Source organism: Phoenix dactylifera, chromosome 5 (assembly GCF_051530095.1).
Source record: "Phoenix dactylifera cultivar Ajwa chromosome 5, Ajwa_hap1_PhDact_Kaust_v1.1, whole genome shotgun sequence".
Classification (NCBI taxonomy): Eukaryota; Viridiplantae; Streptophyta; class Magnoliopsida; order Arecales; family Arecaceae; genus Phoenix; species Phoenix dactylifera.
In genome coordinates this window covers 22,231,318-22,248,889 of record NC_143194.1, presented here as the reverse complement: position 1 = coordinate 22,248,889, position 17,572 = coordinate 22,231,318, and the positions used below count along the sequence as shown (strand labels likewise).

Below are 17,572 nucleotides of genomic sequence, written 5' to 3'. Positions count from 1 at the left end.
ATAATATAACATACTATTAAATTATTTAACATAACATATTAATGTATTATGATATAACGTATTATAATATTATATTTATAGCATAATACAATAATAAAGGTATAAAATATTATAATATTAGTATAAATTAATTTTTCATAATATAACATAATATTAAATTATTTAAAATAACATATTAATGTATTATGATGTAATGTAATATAATATTATATTTATAGTATAATACAATAATAAAGGTATAAAATGTTTTAATTATTAGTTTAAATTAATTTTTCATCATCCGAATGACCATTTATCTCTCTAACAATTTTTCTTGCGGAAGGAAGTTTGACGGCTAGAGTTCTTGGCTCCAACAGATTTTTAGGTTTATAAAGGGACAAACTATGTAATTATTATATTTTAATATGGGCATTTGTGTCAAAAAATACAGCTTTCCGACAAAGCTAAAAACAATATTTTCGGAAAGCTCCAAATTGGAGCTTTTCCCCAAAAGCTGTTTTCAGCTTCCCGCAAAAGCTGAAACAGATTTTCAGAAATTTTACCAAACACCATTTTTAATCTAAAAGTACTTTTGGAAGGCCAGAAAGTACTTTTTGGCCCTCAGAAAGTGCTTTTTGATCCTCAAAAAGTTCTCCCAAATAGAGCCGAATAACCACGATTTGGGACCGTAATTAGGGAAGCGAATCAGCAGAAATATCTTGTCCGTCCATTGCCCTTTGTGACCGTATTATGCTTTTGAAGCTATTCCTTTTCCCCTTTTTTTTCGGTACATATTGCTTTGCCCTTTTCAGTGACCGGTCATACTGCAATCGACTCACCACACGTGTAACTCAGCACGTGGCTTTGATAAGAACCTACGAGGGGAAGAAGGTTGTTTCGCAAGAAAGGAGGATTCAGCTCCTTTGCCCGAATGTACCGTTGGATCAACCATCGCACACATCTCAAAGCTCTCAACCTGGGTCCTGCAACCTGGGTTCAACGGTGGATTCGCACGAAGTAAGGTCAATCCTTCTTTCGCGCGTGCACGGCACGAGGAGCCGCGGTACAAGTGTCTCAGCTTGTTACGGGGGTTCAGGATTACGCCTCTCTCACGTGCCAGGCACTTGCAGAATTTTAGCCCATATAAAAGGAGATCCGAGAGAAAGGAAGCGCGGTGAAGAGGGGCGACGGCTAGCGGAATGGAGGAAGAGGAGCACGAAGTCTACGGCGGAGAGATCCCCGACGAGGGCGAGATGGAGGGCGAGATGGATGCTGCCAACGCCGACGTCGACATGTCCCGCGCCGACGAAGACGCCTCCAAGGTTATCCTCCTATCTTCTTTCCTCTTCCCCAAACCCTAAGGCTAACCCTAATCCTCGAAGTTTACGCAGTTACAGGAGCTGGACGAGATGAAGAAGCGTCTCAAGGAGATGGAAGAAGAGGCCGCTGCCCTGCGTGAGATGCAAGCCAAAGTCGAGAAGGAGATGAGCGCCGTCCAAGGTCCGCTCTCCCTGTCTTGCACATAGCTAGGGTTTCTCAAATCTTGATCGATTTTGGACAATCCAGGGCTTCTATTTCTTATAGATAGTCCACCTAGATTTTTTTAGATTTGAAACCCTAGGCCCGTTAGCTGGAGGACTCGTCTCTGTTCTAATTTGCTTCTCTAATACTATCTTAAGAAAGGGTCGAAGGTAGGCATGTCAAATGTGTTCATGAGGAAAAAGGGGTTCTGAGTAGCTCCAGACTGCTCTTCCATCATTTTTTTTTTCAAAGTAGAAAAATCATGTGGAGTATATACTCGTATTCATGCACAAGGGACATGAAGAATTGTTGATTTATATTTTTATTTGTTTATATATATTAATAAGTTTTTCGTTTATGTTGTGTGTTTAGATCCTGCTAGTGCAGCTGCAACTCAAGCAAGCAGGGAGGAGGTAGATTCTCGGTCGGTGTTTGTTGGAAATGTAAGTTTCTAATCCCAGTAATCATGCATACTGTTTGAACATTAAATTGTATCATAGTGAATGTTATGATCATAAGCTTATTGCGAAGTAATTGATCCATGGATTGAGAATTACCGGCTGTTCACATAATTTTCAAGAGAGAGTTGTGAATTTAGCGTGCATTGGAGACAGTGAGAATTAGCATCATGTTGACCTGTAAGCATCTCCTCTATGGCTAAACTGAACCAAGTGGTCCCTGTTTCTTCGCTTTTCACCCATTCCCTTTTACTTTTGCAATCACCATGTGTTGGCCTGTTGAAACCTGTCAATCTGAGTGAAGCTTGTTGTGCAAGAGTTGATGGATATTATGTTGAAAGGTGCATTTATCGAAGTACAGAGAACATCAGAGCAAAAGGGATGAAGGAAATATAGTAAATGCTTTTCTGTCCTTGAAGCAGGTAGCAAGAGAAGATTGATTCTATATAATTGCTTCTATATAAATAGAGTGTGGATATTGGTAGACTGATAATAGAGATTTCCATAAAATAGTTAAAATTGCAAGGAATAATTTTCTCTAGTATTAGATTTTTCTTTTATTGTGCTCAATGTCATGATTTGAGTGGAAGCATTTGTCTCTTCATGCATGTGCATGGACTGTCTGTTAGCATTCATTACTGATTATTAAGGTTTTCTTCTTTTTTCTTGAGTTTTTAATGTTTTATGAGGTGTGCGATTCTGTACTTCATGATGACTTTGATAAATGAATATTGATATGAATAATCTTGAAATAACATTAGAGGTAGCCCCAAATAGGGATGCTTGGTTACTGAGGATGCATATAGCTGATGTCAAAAGTTGGGAGAGGGCTTGATGGTTATGTTTACAGTTTATAAAGAAGCTACTTCAGTTCTGTCACTGAATTTTGGTTGTAATGGATTTAGTTTAGATAGAAGAGCTTTTTGTGTTTCATGGTGATGTCCTCTATGCTATAGCTGCTAGCAAGGGAACTTGATGGTTTCATATTTTCTCTGTCATGTTAGTATTGATAGCTCTGAAACTTATGGTTTAAAGGCTCATATTTCCTGAAAGCATTAATACAATTTTACACATTCCATCATTATGATTTTTGATCAGTTCTTTCGTTCTGTACAAAAGAAATTGTCCAATGCCCCTTGCTTTGGTATAATTAAAATAGTTTTCAGTCGCACTTGGGGACATAATTCTCAGCCATATTGCATTGCAGCATTGTCTAGGACTATGCAATACATGCTAATTTCCAGATATTAGAATTTCTTCTCATGTTATTGTTCTCCATTTTGCAACTGTTTACTAGGGATTCCGTTTATCATGTTTTTGGTGTATTGTTCATGACTTATATGTTATATGCGGCGTTTCCTTTTGAGTTATACTAAACTCTGCATCAGCTTTTTTTTATGTATTTGTCTCTGTGTGTGTTTGGAAATCACAGTCTGCTGTATATCTGTCCTAGAATTGATTTTGTACCAAAAGTAAAGTCTTGTAAACTTATATGATGTGAATAGTTGTTTATTTATGTAAGTTGTGAGGCTCATTGTTATTGAATGAATATCTAATAGAACTACACAAAGTAATAAATATAATGTTCTGGATATTGATTTGCACCTTGTGTCACATTAGCAGTCTGTTTTCCCCCCAGTTTTTGTCTGTTGCTATTTTTTTCTTGATTCTATTGTAGTCCTTTGACTGTACGTCTAATAATGGTCGCAGGTGCAATCTTCAATCATTTGAGTTCTCTGATACCCAATGTTAGGGGTGCCAGGAAGCTCTATTTTAAAATAGCTTGTGGTTGGAAAAAAAAAAGAACAAAAGAAGATTAAAAAACAATTCTCTTTAGAAAAAAGGATGAGTGCAAGGAGGCCAAAGAGAGCAGAAAATTCAAGGGCCAAAAAAAGGAAAAAATCTCAGGAAGAGGGGAAAGGAAAAAGAAAAGGGGAAAAATAAAAAAAGATGGATATGACTATAGAGTTAGATGTTTATATTATTGTTAACCAGAGGATGAGGAAAGAATGTCAGGATATAAGTATTTTGGCGAGAGCAAACTGAATTATAGGACTTCCTGGCTTGGCGTAAGACAATGGTGCAAGTGGAGTTATGAATTCCTTCGTGCTGTCAACATAATGGAATATCATGTGAACATGCAACTTTAGATGCTGAAGCCTCACCATTCTTGGAGGTGGAGTTGAAGTTCTTGGAGTGTCTTGTTGCTTTGCATTATATGGTGAGAGGTCCTTGATCTCTTGCTTGTAACAATAATAATTTTTCTTCTGCCACTTTTTATAAATACTTTGTGGACTCATTTTTCCTGTTTGATAGTTTCTAAATTTCCAGTTTAGTACATTCATTATCTTGTCTTTAGGGTTTTGGCTGTTGATTTTGTAATATACCACTAATCCAGAGTCACCAGTTTTCTGATTGTGAAGAGAACATGCCGGATATATTGCAGAAGGCAAGGTTTATATTTAGATTTAAGATACTCAGTCATGACTCTGCACCTTTTAGATGGGTCTTGGGAGCGTCATGCTCTTGTTCTTCCTAATAGCATCATTACAATGTCCAGTTCTGTGGCTATTACTGAGTAGCTATACGATATTAAAACTTCAGTTGAAAAAAATCAGATATTAATTTTCCACCCTTTTTTATCCTCTTGCTTTTTTTTAAAGCTTGCTCTTCTGGCCTTCATCTTGATGAAGATATTGTGCTTGTGCAGCTTTATGGATTATAGATAAGGGGGTCAACATTTTGGGTTTTAGTCAGGTTTGTCTATATTCATACAGAAACTTAAGTTATATATGTCAAAATCCAAATTTAAACCCGACTTATATCCTACATCCACACCAAAAATAGACTTAAAGATAACTTGGTATCAGTCGAGTTTTGTGTTATTGTCAGGTATTTATTGGTCTTACTCAACTCTATCCTATCCATGAGGTCGGGTAAAAGGGTAAGTCTCAGTGCAGATTGTGAAGGGATAAGAAGAAAAATAGTCATCAGATAGTGTAAACTAATACTGTAGTCTAGCAGACCTGGTATACAATTACTATACATAGCTCGTCATTTGATTAAATCAGTCTTGGAAGGTAAACTAAACCTAGAATGTGAGACATGGGACCTATTATTTTTTGATCTCTCTGGTTGGATTGAATTTTAATTGTGAAACATTAAGGTTTAGTTGGTAGATGTAAAGGCTTTTTTATGGGTTGAATTGAAGGCTTAGTAGTTTATGCTGTTGAATTGGCTACTTGCTGACTCTAAAGGAAAGGGAAGAGGGCGCATTTACTTCACCCAAGAGACATGGATGATTAATGTCCCTACTGTTATATGGACATGTGTGGTTTACTAATCCTCCACTCAATACACATTCTTCCATTTGATCAAACCATCAAGGGCTCCTTCATGAGACAATTTATCATCCCCAATTGACAGCAAGGTGTTAATGGTCTTGCATCATCTTGTCCTGATGTGAACCGTAATAAGAGTATCCAGAGCAGCAGCTTTTCAATACATTTTTTTAAAAAAACATATTGCTTGAGGACAAGATGTTTCAAAAATAAATTAAGTATTTCCAAATTGGCTCCTGAGATGAGGAAGGGAATATTTTTCTTCTAATATTGCTTCACAAACTTTCAGGTTTTTAATATAGACCAAAAGAGTTTAAACTTTAAAGAGCACTTTAATAATGCTACTGTGAAGTTTGTTGATTAGACAGTATCACTTGAAGAAGAGGGAAAGGGAAGGATGAATATGGAGGAGGACAACAGTGAATAACTATTAGTCAGGGTTAATACTTAGAAATGCAAAATCTAGAGTAGGAATTATCAGAATAGAGGTTGAACATAGAGGACAAAAGCGAATTATTATTAGATAGGGTTAATACTTCGAATGGAAAATATAGAGTTAAGAGCTAAGGTGGTAAGATACTTTTTTTTCATGTAACTTAAAAATCCTGTACATAAATGGATTTGTGTATGAAAAAGAATTAGAGGGAATGACTGATGTGGAGAGAGATGCATTAGGTGATTATCTTTCCATTGAAGGTTATGTTTTATGAAGAAGGGAGGCGAGTAACCAACTTGGTAGTTTTGTATTTTGTCCTTTTCTTCAGGACTACAGATGTAATAGTATGTTGTTTGAATTTTGTGGAGGAGGTTTCGATAGGGGGAAGGTTCACAAAATGGTCTTTGATTTGACAATATGGAAACCTTTGCATAGGAAAGATTATAACATCTTTCTATGAATAACTGCAGGACATCTTCCAAGATGAAATTGTGGATCTGATCAAGAATTCCAGAAGACGAGAAGATGGATGAAAACCTCCATTTCATTACTCTTTAGCCTATTGATTCTTTTTTGCTAGGGCAGCCAAAGTGATGGCATTATAAAACCAAGGTGGTTATGTTTAATGTTTATTTTGCTGTCCAAGTTGCTATTACTAAGAGGAAAGGAACTTAAGATGGAATGTTTATTGCATATGAGTGTTTCAGATAGAATAAGCAAAGATGGAATGTTAATTGGAATGCAAAAGAGCTTTGATATGGTGGAACTAGACTTCTCGTATACATATAAACGAATTTGAATTGCTGTGCAAGTTGATCTTTTTGGGTAGTCTTGCATAGACATGTCCACATTTTTTTCCTGCTTTCTAATGGTAGTTCTAGAGTTTGTTTTGATGCTTCAACCATTTCAAGCCAAGATTTCCATAACAAATTTGGCATTTTGCTTTTAGTGGGAAGCTGGTGGCTGTTGCATTATGTTTTTAGTTGTGCAAGTCATTTATCTTTTTGCAAGGATGATGAGCTGCTCTTGCATGGATAACATGAATCTTATGTTTCAAGTGATATTTGACTCAAGACCAATGTTGAGACAGTGAGGTGGAAGGAAGATACTAAATCCTGCAAAAGTTTTCGATTGCAATGTGGGGGATGTCTTCTGATGAAAATTATGGGCTATCTCTAGGTATCTTACAAAAGTTGAATTCATGTTGCAATGCTATTGTTGGAAAACATTAGTTTATGCTGCAATGCTATTGTTGGAAGCATAGGGGGATGGTTCACCATTAGGAGTGCAACTATCTTTTTGCATAGAGGGTATATCATAATTCAGTCTGCCTTAAAAGATCTGGTTGCATATATACGTTCCTTTAGTATGCCTTTGGTTGTGAAACTCGAATGACTTGAAGAATGTACTTTGGAGTAATTAACAAGTGGGATAGTCCAACATATTGGTTGGGTGCATGTAGAGGAAAAAAGGTAATGGTTTAGTTACAAAAGGCTCAAGGGGGTGTTTCTCTGAAATTAGATTTTGAGATTCATAGAAAAGTGGAATTTCTATTGGACGAAAGACCTTAAGGACAAATATGGTGGAAACACCAATGGTTTTTGAATTTGGTGTTCTGGGTTTCGAAGAACATCAAGTTTAAAGCAGAGTTTTTATCTTGACTAAACTTTTTTATGGTCATGCGACTGGGTGTCTATCTGTATTTGCCATTGGTGGCTTTTATCCCTTGCAGTACCCACCAGCAATTAGTTATGACCCTTTTTGTCTTTTTTTTTTTTGAGAGATAAGGAGGGGCTAATCCCCCACCTAGTTTTTGCACCCTTGGGGGCTGCCTCTAACCTGAATCAAATCTTAACCTCTTACCCAAGTGGCAAGAGGTGATACCATACCGTTTGAGCAAGTGCTCGGTGGTTCTGAACTTTGCTTGTAGAGACAAAACAGTGACATGTATAAACAAATTTCTAGTATCAGCTTTCTGCATGCCGACTGTGATTAAAGTTTCAAATCTGACATAATTTGGCTGTATTTGGTCAACTGTGGTTGTTACACTGCAGGTGGATTATTCTTGCACACCTGAAGAAGTGCAGCAGCATTTCCAGTCTTGCGGAACAGTCAACAGGGTCACTATTCTGACAGACAAGTTTGGTCAGCCAAAGGGGTTTGCTTATGTTGAATTTCTGGAAACTGAGGCAGTTCAAGAGGCTATTCAGTTGAATGAATCTGAATTACATGGGCGTCAAATCAAAGTATGTTTGGTCCAAGACTTCTAATTTATTGTCTTCTTTTCCCCTTTTTTTTGGGTTCGAGCACTATTTTTTTTCCCGAGTTGTTGAAGCAACATATCTGCATCTGGTCAGCTCTTCATACATAGAAATTGTAATTTTTTGCAGGTATCGCCTAAACGAACTAATGTCCCTGGAATGAAGCAGTTCCGTCCAAGGCGCTTCAGTCCATACATGGGATATCGTTTTAGGGGGCCATATATGCCACCATATTTTTCCTCCCCATATGGATACGGGTCGGTCGGCCGTTGGCTCCTAGTATTGTAATAAGAACTTTGTTGCATTCCATACATGAGTTGCCTTTGACAAGTTATTTCTTGCCTTTGCAGGAAGGTTCCCAGATTCAGAAGGCCAATGCGCTATAGGCCTTATTTCTGAGTAGTGGATGGTCTTGTCAGGCTTCCGTGCTTAGGACCAAAGCATACATTTCCTTGAAATACCTATGGTTTAACATTTGCTTCTATTCTAGCCTGTATTTTGTGGGCGGTCAGACTTAAAGCAACCCGTGGTTATCAATTGGGCTGAACCCGTATGTTTTTGTTCGTCTCCTAGAATAGTGACTGCTATGGTGCGACTGCCGGTCTGTTGAAGGATAACATCTTTATCTGTTATGCCATTATTTTTGCATAGCAACTCTATAATGCTTTCATAAGAGTCTGCATGGTCATTATAAACTGCCTTGTGGGTACTGTTTGACCCTCAAAAGGTTCCCGATGTGCAGAATGTTTCAGCTAATCTTTCAGTTGCTTCTTTCATGATTGATTTGGTTTGCGTCTCCCCGTTGTTAAGAAGAACTAATTATATTGTTATCTTCTCTATTTTTTTTAACGTGAGAAGTTCTTGGTAAGTAATGGTGGCTGATGGGTCATCATATCCTCGGTAAAATAACATACAAGTTTGTTGGTGGCACTGAATAGTCTGTCTTGCAAAGATTGATCAGTAACTTGTACAAATGATATGCTGTACCAAACTAGATGGTATTGAGCATATTGTACTGGTTCGTTATCGGTATACGTGGCGTACCGATATTTGGTACGCTAAAAAAAACTTCGTAACATACTGTATTGCATTATATAGGGATGGCATTGGTATGGGTCTAGTATCGAAATAGCGAACCTTGCTTGTAATTATTTCTTTTTTTGTTGATAATCTTTGTCCATGTCTCTTGGTTGTCAAGCTGGCAAATTTCAGCTTCCGATGGAGGACCCAAAATAACTTCCTTCTTTGATGAGGCTGAACCTAATATGCCATAGGTGTGATTGGACATGATCTCTCTTGATGAAGGAAGGGAACAATTTATGGAATCTGGGATATCCGGTAAGAGTAGAGTTGGAAAATGGCGTGGAGAACGCCATGGAAAAGTAAGCGTCGGTATTGCAAAACCTACCAAATTAACATGTCATTGAGTGTTGTCATCAGGTGATTTTAATCGTAATTGATCAACCGTTCCCACTCCAAATCACCATCTCCGGTGCAGGAAAAATTTAATCCGAGAGTTGTGGTGCTTCTTTTAGGCACGTGTGATTGTTCCTCTTAACAGGTACGAGACTATCACCAAATAATTTTTGGGCCCCTCGTGGATAAAATGGCCAAGTGAAATTGAAGGGTTGCGATGGCCGATGGAGGGCTCTATCCTTTGTGTGAAGAGCAATCTTGTTGCGTTCAGTTTTATCATTGGTGGCCATATGTACAATGGCGGCTACATTAATCATGATAGAACCTGGAACATGGAGAAACTATCCTCAATATTTTCTACTGATATGGCGACCCATATAAGCACAATACCTATGTCTGTAGGGCTGTGGGCTGATCAGTTATGTTGGGAGATAAACAAACCAAAACATATTTCCGTCACAGAATTATATAACATATTAACACCATCTGATGCCGCAAATTTAAAGAATTCAAGGTGGATCTGGACGTTGCAGTTACCAATGAGGATCAAAATCTTGTGCTGGAAACTTATGTGGCTCAAATTATCTTGCGAATTCTATCTTTATGAAGAGAATATTTTAGGTGAAGAAATGATATATTGTGACTTATGTCCAGGCCAAATTGAAGATACTAATTAATGGGGGGCGAAATGGATCGTTCAGCCTATAACTAAAAGGCCGTCCTGTTCTGGCCCAATAAATCCGGTCGAATCTTCAGTCTGGCCCGGAACCAGCTCGGCTTCAGATATTTGCCGACTTCTTTGATCGAGTTTTGGGTGCCTCCAATATTCGCCGACCCACCCCGACCAAGCTTGGGGCGCCTACTTTAGTAGTACGTCTCGACCCTCGAGCTCGGGGCGCTCCACCGAGCACACCTCGGAACCCAGGAAGTCGAGCTACTCTCGGTACCCGTCAAACCGACCTCGTCAAACGTATGATGCGAGCTCTTAGCGGGCTCGGCCCCGCTAACGACCACACCCATGCGCGAGCCTACGCCTATTTATGTGGCCGTACGTTACAACACTACCGTGCCACGTCTCCATAGCCGGCTTCAACAGTCAAAGGACGGCACCATGGCTACTCCGACCATACCCTGCTGTGACTGTCAACATCCTACCGTTCTCAAGAACGGACAATACTACATGCCACCAACCAGCTTAAGCTACGCACCATTCGGCTCGGAGCCATGCCCCCCTTATGATGAGGGCTGATAGTGCCTCTGCTATCTGAGCTTCTCCATTGGGACTATAAATAGCTCGGTTAGGTAACTTCTAAGGGACTGGGGGTTGGACCAAATTTAGCCCACTCTAACTTGATCGTTGGAGGACCCTCACCGGAAACACCGATGAGGCTTTGTGCAGGTTTGCGGCCATCGCGCAGGAGGTGGCTTCTGTCTCCTTCTTCCAACAACCGGCGGCTCCCTCGACTCCACCGGCGTGGTCATCCTCGGGCCAAATTTGAACCACAACACTATCATGTCATCCTTGCTTGTTCCTCCGCAAGACAGTGCTGGCAGCTAGTTACAGCAGTAACAGGCATATACTCTCTTCTTTGCCAGCGTCGCTAAATTTGATGGCGAAAGCGCCGGTAGAGAGGAGACAGACATCCAAAATGGCTTGCCTAGCTTGGCAATTGTGGACAGCAAGAAATGCAAGGTTATTTCAGAATGAAACACCATCTCCAATCCAACTGGTAAGAACTACTACGTTTTATTTGATTGATGAGCTTTCTACTTTAAAACAGAATTATGATAGGGCTCAGTTAAGGAACTGGGACGCTTTAATCAGGGGTCTTTGGATCCACTATCAAACAGCGGAGTCCTATGGCTTCCTCCACCCCTTGGAGTCCTTTAGCTGCAGCAGGTTTCATAATCAGAGATCGTAATGCTCGGTTACTGTGGACAGCTGGTAGACCAATTTCTTCTTGTTCTGTTCCATATGTAGAACTTGCAGTGGTATGGGAAGGTATCAAAGGCGCAGTGCAGCAATTCCAGGCTACTCAACTGTGAGTCCAAGGAGATTCCATGACTATTATATCCCTGCTCAATTCAAACAATGTACAACATCTACAAGCTAACCCATTGTTACTGGATATCCAGCCATTGAAGCAGGTCATAAATGCATAAGAAACAAAGCTACACGAACAAAGCCGCAGATTGGGCAGCAGCTCAAGCACTTGCAAGGCAATTCAACAACAACTACATACCGTAACATATTTCACTCGTCAGCATGATCTTCTCCTCCATGGCAGCCTAAAACTTGTCATTCTTTGCACGCCAATTCACCGAGGCAAACATCTCATGCTTCTCGACACCATGGAGGAGGAGGAGGATACGATGCTCAAGATTGAAGGTTTACAGGCACGAGAAGGGAAGGGATGAACCCAGTCTTCCCGGCAGAAAGAAAGTGCGTGTGATCTGCGCCGACACGTATCGTTACGGTGCCCGGGTCGCATCTAAACATCGCCCGGAAGGGGCTTGACGAGGATCAGAACAGACGAACATTTGTTATCTTGTGGACCGAGAGTTAACTGGGTCGCCTTGTGAACATTTGTTTATGTATGATATGTATGTGCGCGTATGCTTGCAAGGCTTCTGTAAGGATGTTGCACCATGTGATGACGCAATTGAGGCTGGTAGTGATTGGTGAGTGAATGATGTAGAGACCATGCCTAAAATTCTGGACCACAAAGAGAGATTTCCACCGCATTGTCAGATGACGATGAAATAGAGTAGAGAATGTAGCTATAAACCAGCTTATCACATATTTGCCAAATGTATCTCATATGCACATATTTATAAACTTTTACAGCTTAAAATTTAAGAATATATGCTCTTTCACTAACATATTTATTGATTGATGTATTATTTATTAAAAAAATCTAAATAAGTGTTTGTTTGAGGACTATGATTTTGGTGTGACATCTAAAAATCGATGTTCCTCTTTGGATATATTATTCCAAATATATGCGTCTTTTTTCTTTCATTTTTTAGGCAGATTCTATTTTTAAGGCTGCAAATGAATCAGTTTAAATTTATGACCCAATCTGACTTGATCCACAGAAGGTATTCTAAATCTTTTTTTTTTTGTCAAGATAAAAGTGCTCAAACTAATCTCGCTATATTAGAAATGACTCAACCCTATGCGAACAAACTGCTGGGTCAAATATTTTCCATGAACTCAATTTGAGCCAATCACCTGTTGGATTAGATCTGGATCTAATATCAAGTTATGTTAGGTCATAGTTAAGCATACCCTATTCCGATTCCGATCCGGCCCATTTGTAGCTATATCCATTTTCAAGCCATTGTAAAATTGACTTTGAGAATAGCCAGGGTATAAGAAGTGCATTCAAAAACCCTGCACGGCTTCTTTTTAAGACTTGCATTAAGAACCAATATATCAGCAATTCTGATTGACAAAAGAAGAATATGAGTTGCATGATGAACGCATAAAAATGGACAAGGAACGTTAAGGTGGGAGGGAAAGAACACTTTTGTTTAAATCTGTGTGATAAAAATGGCATCACACGTTTTAGCCCCACCAACCACACTACTGCCTTCTGGGAGAACCTCAGCCACACCGACTTCCAACCCAACCACTGGATGTACAGCGGCCATTCTACTGCTTTTATTCTATTATCAAAGACCGAAACCCAGCCCTCTAACGCGCACTCATACGAACATATAACTTTAATACGATACATAAGCTTATATGATTTATAGTCAGAGAAACCATCAACAAATGATACCGAGATAGACATCCCAGATTATACCGAACTTCATGCACTCAGAAAGGCAATGGGGGCAAAGAGCTCAAATTGGTGAAGCGCGGCAACCGGATCCTCTTATTTCTAAGACGCTCTGCAATGATGAAAGCAAGCTCCAATGACTGAGATGCGTTGAGCCTTGGGTCACAGTGGGTGTGGTAGCGTGAGCCCAGGTCGTCAAAGGTCACGGTCCGAGACCCACCAATGCACTCGGTCACGTTTTGCCCTGTCATCTCCAGATGAATGCCTCCAGGATGGCTCCCTTCCTGCTCATGCACATCAAAGAATGCTTGTACCTCCGCCTGTCAAGAAAGGAGCCGACATTATCACCAGCAATAAGGCAACAGATTTTCATTCTCATCTTGTTAAGCAAATTTTGTGAAGGGTGATGCATTCTGTTCTTAACTTTTATGGGCCTATTTTGAGTAATTCAGCAAGATCTGAGCTGAATTTCTTGATGGATTCGTGGACTAAGAAGTTAATTTGAGCATGGCCATATCAACCTAACACCTCCTTAGTCCGAATCCCACGGAAAGAATGAAAGGCTTATGTCTTGAAGACCAACAAGTCCACAGATTAGGATTTAGGCTGGAACTTTGGTGGACCCTTAAAAGATGCGGACTGGGTGAGACAACAAGCTTGACTCCTACAGGATATTCTTGCAGGAATATCCAAACAAACTCTAAAGAATTTCAAGATCGTCTCAATCCTACAACCTCAACTGTAATTGTGGACCCTAAAGATGCAATAGGAACATGCCCCTAAAAGTCCCCACCAACTTTGGTCCATGTGAGATGGAGTCTCAATTATTGTGAGATGATTGATGAAGAATTAGGTCCGACCATAAAGAGATCTTGAGAAATGGGTAGCACATCCAAGAAAGGCTGCACATGCAAGTTGCTAAACAAGAAATGCTAAATTAACATCCCAAAACATTTTTTTTTTCCTGATGGGTCTAGTTGCTGTGAGGTGCTACAGAATACAGACACTACCACCTCAAAACCAACTTCATGAAAGCTATGCACTTCATGGTTCCCAAATAGCTTTTATTGTTTCAAACTTAAATTTTATTCTACTCCAAGAGATCAAAGTTAGAAATTCATCATCAGTCGAGAAAAAGAGAGAACGTTAATTGAGATCATTATTTAAAAATGAAATGCAGTATATTGGCAAGAGCTTTACATACAATTCTGGATAAAATGACATATGAGATGGAAGCTGGACATACCCGGATGGCATCAAAAGGTCTAGTCTTGAGGCCACAGGGGGCCTTGATGGTGTTGCCATGCATGGGATCGCTGACCCAGGTGACGAGCTGGCCTGCCCCACGGACCGCCCGGATGAGGTGGGGGAGCTTCACCCTCATGTTCTCAGCCCCCATCCTTATAATTATTGTGATCCTCCCCGGCTTGTTGTGGGGGTTTAGTATTTCTATCAGCTTCACCAGCTCCCTCGGGTCCATCTTATCACTTACCTGCATCAATTCACCCATCAAAGCACCTATTTTTTGTCACCAAAACATCGCATGCTAATGGGAATTTTTCTTTGGAGGGAAAGCTGAAATGTTGCAGCTACCTTGATGCCAAGGGGATTGGCAATGCCACGGAGGAACTCAACATGGGCTCCATCGAGCTGGCGGGTGCGCTCGCCGACCCAGAGGAAGTGGGCAGAGCAGTCATAGAAGAGGCCAGAGGTGGAGTCCTCGCGAGTGAGGGCCTGCTCGTAAGGGAGGAGGAGGCACTCATGAGAGGTCCAGAACTCGGTCGTTGTCATGATGGGGTGGTCCACTGTCAGCCCTGCCGCTGACATGAACCCCAGCGCCTCGTCCACTCGGTGAGCAAGCTCTTGGTACCTGCAACGTCGTTGCCGCCAACACAGCAAAATAATGAGCAAGTCTTAGATTTCGGACTTCAGATAAGAATAATGGTAACTAGAACAGGTCTCAGTCTTGACTCAGTAGTCGACTCTTTTTTGGATGTTGAAGGCAAATATTTCTTACATTCCCGCTACAACATAAATATTGATAAATGGAAACGATTTAAGGTTCTGGATTCTGAAAACCGAAGATAAAACAGAAAGAACAAAGCAAGAAATATTAGAAGAAAATTATAGTAATGTCATGTAGCAAAGAAGTAACAGAGCAAATAGAAGAGTGAAATTCATGTGATGATGGGAATATATTTTATATTTCTAAATGTCACAAATTCCTAACTCCAAACTATGGCAGCCAATTTGGTATTTGTCGATATTGGACTTAACATGCATCCACTAACAATATGTACATTTATTATTGGAAACCAATTTCATGATCAAATAAATGGACCGATGCAACTTCTACAGAGAAAACTTGATTCAAAATTAAGCATATAAGATTATTAATAGTTTATTTGAGAGTTCAAAAGTTCATCTTTTCTCAAGAAATAAAAGTAATAACGAGAAATCTCCGAAAATTTTGATTACTAAATAAGAAAAAAAACATTAGTTATGGAAATTGCTTTTTTTTTTGTGTGGAAATCTCCAGCAATTTCACCCAAAAAAAGTATAAAAACCGTATCTCTTTGCAACAAAAATAAAGAAAACTCCGAACAAATGATCAAAAAGAATTAAAGCCGATGGTTACGTAAGAACCTAGGACCTCAACCAAAATGACTACATGAAAAGTATTATTTGGATTCTACCTAAAATCTATCCAGCGAATAACCGATGTGAAATTAAACACACGTGCACACCACCGTTTAAGCTATCAGATTAAAAGTTCAAATTCATTTAAATCTAATCACAAGCATTATGACCGGCTCATGATTAACCTCAATAAATCTGTGATATAGTGTCTCCTTGTCCATATAGATAATAGGGATCCATATCATTAAAAAAAAATTAATTAAAAAATATTATTTAACTTCCTTTTATCCTTTCCTGGATAGCATTTCCGCCAAAGAGGGAAATAATATAGTAAAATATTGATACGTGCGAACGCTGCTAAATTTCTGATCGATCGGGATGAGACGAATCTCCCCGCAACTCACCGGTCACCCTGCTCGCTGTGCTCGGTGAAGTCAAGATTCCAGTGCGTTACCCGCTGCATCGCGGCGTAGCCTCCGGTGGCGAAGGCCCGGAGGAGGTTGAGCGTCGCCGCCGCCTGACAGTAGGCCCTGATCATCCTCTCGGGGTCCGGCACCCTCGACTTCTCATCGAACGCGTCGCCGTTGATGTTATCTCCCCTGTAGCTCGGGAGCTTCACCCCGTTCCTCTCCTCGAACGGTTCCGACCTCGGCTTCGCGAACTGGCCCGCCATCCGCCCCATCTGCGCCACCACCGAAACCACAATCAGAACCCCAGATCCGGACCATACGATGGCCGAGAATCCAGATTAGAGGGGTTTTTCAAGGGGATCTTACCTTGATGACCGGCATCTGGCCGCCGAACATGAGGACGGCGCCCATCTGGAGGAGGATGCGGAAGGTGTCGCGGATGTTGTTGGCGTTGAACTCCTTGAAGCTCTCGGCGCAGTCGCCTCCTTGGAGGAGGAAGGCCTTGCCGACGGCGGCGTCCGCGAGGCGCTCCTCGAGGTGGCGGGCCTCGCCGGCGAACACGATCGGCGGGAAGCTCTCGATCGTCCGGAGCACCGACTCCAGCTCTTTCTTGTCCGGGTACTCAGGCAGCTGGAGCGCCTTCTTCGACCTCCAGCTGTCCAGAGCCCACTTCCCTGGAGCCGCCGCAGAGGCGGAGGCTGGGAGCTTCTCCGCGACGGCCGGGTTCTTAGCGGGCTCCGCCGTGTGGATGGCGGCGATCGGGCGGGGGGCGGCGCGCCGGGGCTTAGCGGGGAGGAGGGAGGGGAGGTGGGGCTGCTGGACGCCGGCGGCGGCGGAGAGATGGTGGAGAGGGTTGGTGATGCAGAGAGTGGAGCCGCTCGTGAGGGCCATTTTCTGCTCTCTCTTCGTTCCTTTGTTTAGAATTAGAGAGAGGGAGCCTGAGAAACTCAAGAGGAAGTGACGGGGGAATTTATAGCGGCGGAGTGGAACGGCATGAGTGCGGGAGTTGGTGGGGAGGTAGTTGAGGAGGGGTATTTCGGGAATTGGACGAGAAAAAAATTACAGCATACAAATACAATGGACCAGACTGCATAGAATCTTCCGTTTAAATGAATGGATATACTTGTGGATTAAAATATATGGGCAGCCATTGTTAACCCTTTAACTTATATAACTTATTTTAACTCGTTATAAATCAAGCTATGTTATCAATATAGTAAAATGATCAAATTTAGATCTAAATTTTTTAATCTCGATGGAATTTAGATTGATAGATTTTTTTTATCTATCCTACATGACCCATAACTTATCCAGCTTGACCC

General features: G+C 40.8%; 2 protein-coding genes across 3 annotated transcripts; one reads left to right on the top strand and one right to left on the bottom strand.

The window, feature by feature from the left end:
- The first annotated feature begins 1,095 nt into the window (after positions 1-1,095).
- LOC103717959 (polyadenylate-binding protein 2-like) lies at positions 1,096-8,772 on the top strand. 2 transcript variants are annotated; one of them, XM_008806544.6, is made up of 6 exons: positions 1,096-1,301; positions 1,377-1,479; positions 1,873-1,943; positions 7,790-7,981; positions 8,126-8,253; positions 8,347-8,772. In XM_008806544.6, exons 1-6 carry the CDS (start codon positions 1,179-1,181, stop codon positions 8,393-8,395), a joined length of 666 nt encoding a protein of 221 aa, XP_008804766.1. In that variant the 5' UTR covers positions 1,096-1,178; the 3' UTR covers positions 8,396-8,772. The 2 variants fall into 2 exon arrangements, with proteins under 2 accessions (XP_008804766.1, XP_008804765.1); XM_008806543.5 differs by having other exon boundaries at positions 1,126-1,301; positions 1,371-1,479.
- Positions 8,773-12,926: 4,154 nt separating this feature from the next.
- LOC103717958 (phospho-2-dehydro-3-deoxyheptonate aldolase 2, chloroplastic-like) lies at positions 12,927-17,207 on the bottom strand. Its single transcript, XM_008806542.6, has 5 exons — positions 16,617-17,207; positions 16,245-16,522; positions 14,794-15,070; positions 14,447-14,692; positions 12,927-13,520 (listed from the first exon to the last, which is right to left on the bottom strand). Exons 1-5 carry the CDS (start codon positions 17,139-17,141, stop codon positions 13,239-13,241), a joined length of 1,608 nt encoding a protein of 535 aa, XP_008804764.3. The 5' UTR covers positions 17,142-17,207; the 3' UTR covers positions 12,927-13,238.
- Between the last annotated feature and the right edge of the window lie 365 nt (positions 17,208-17,572).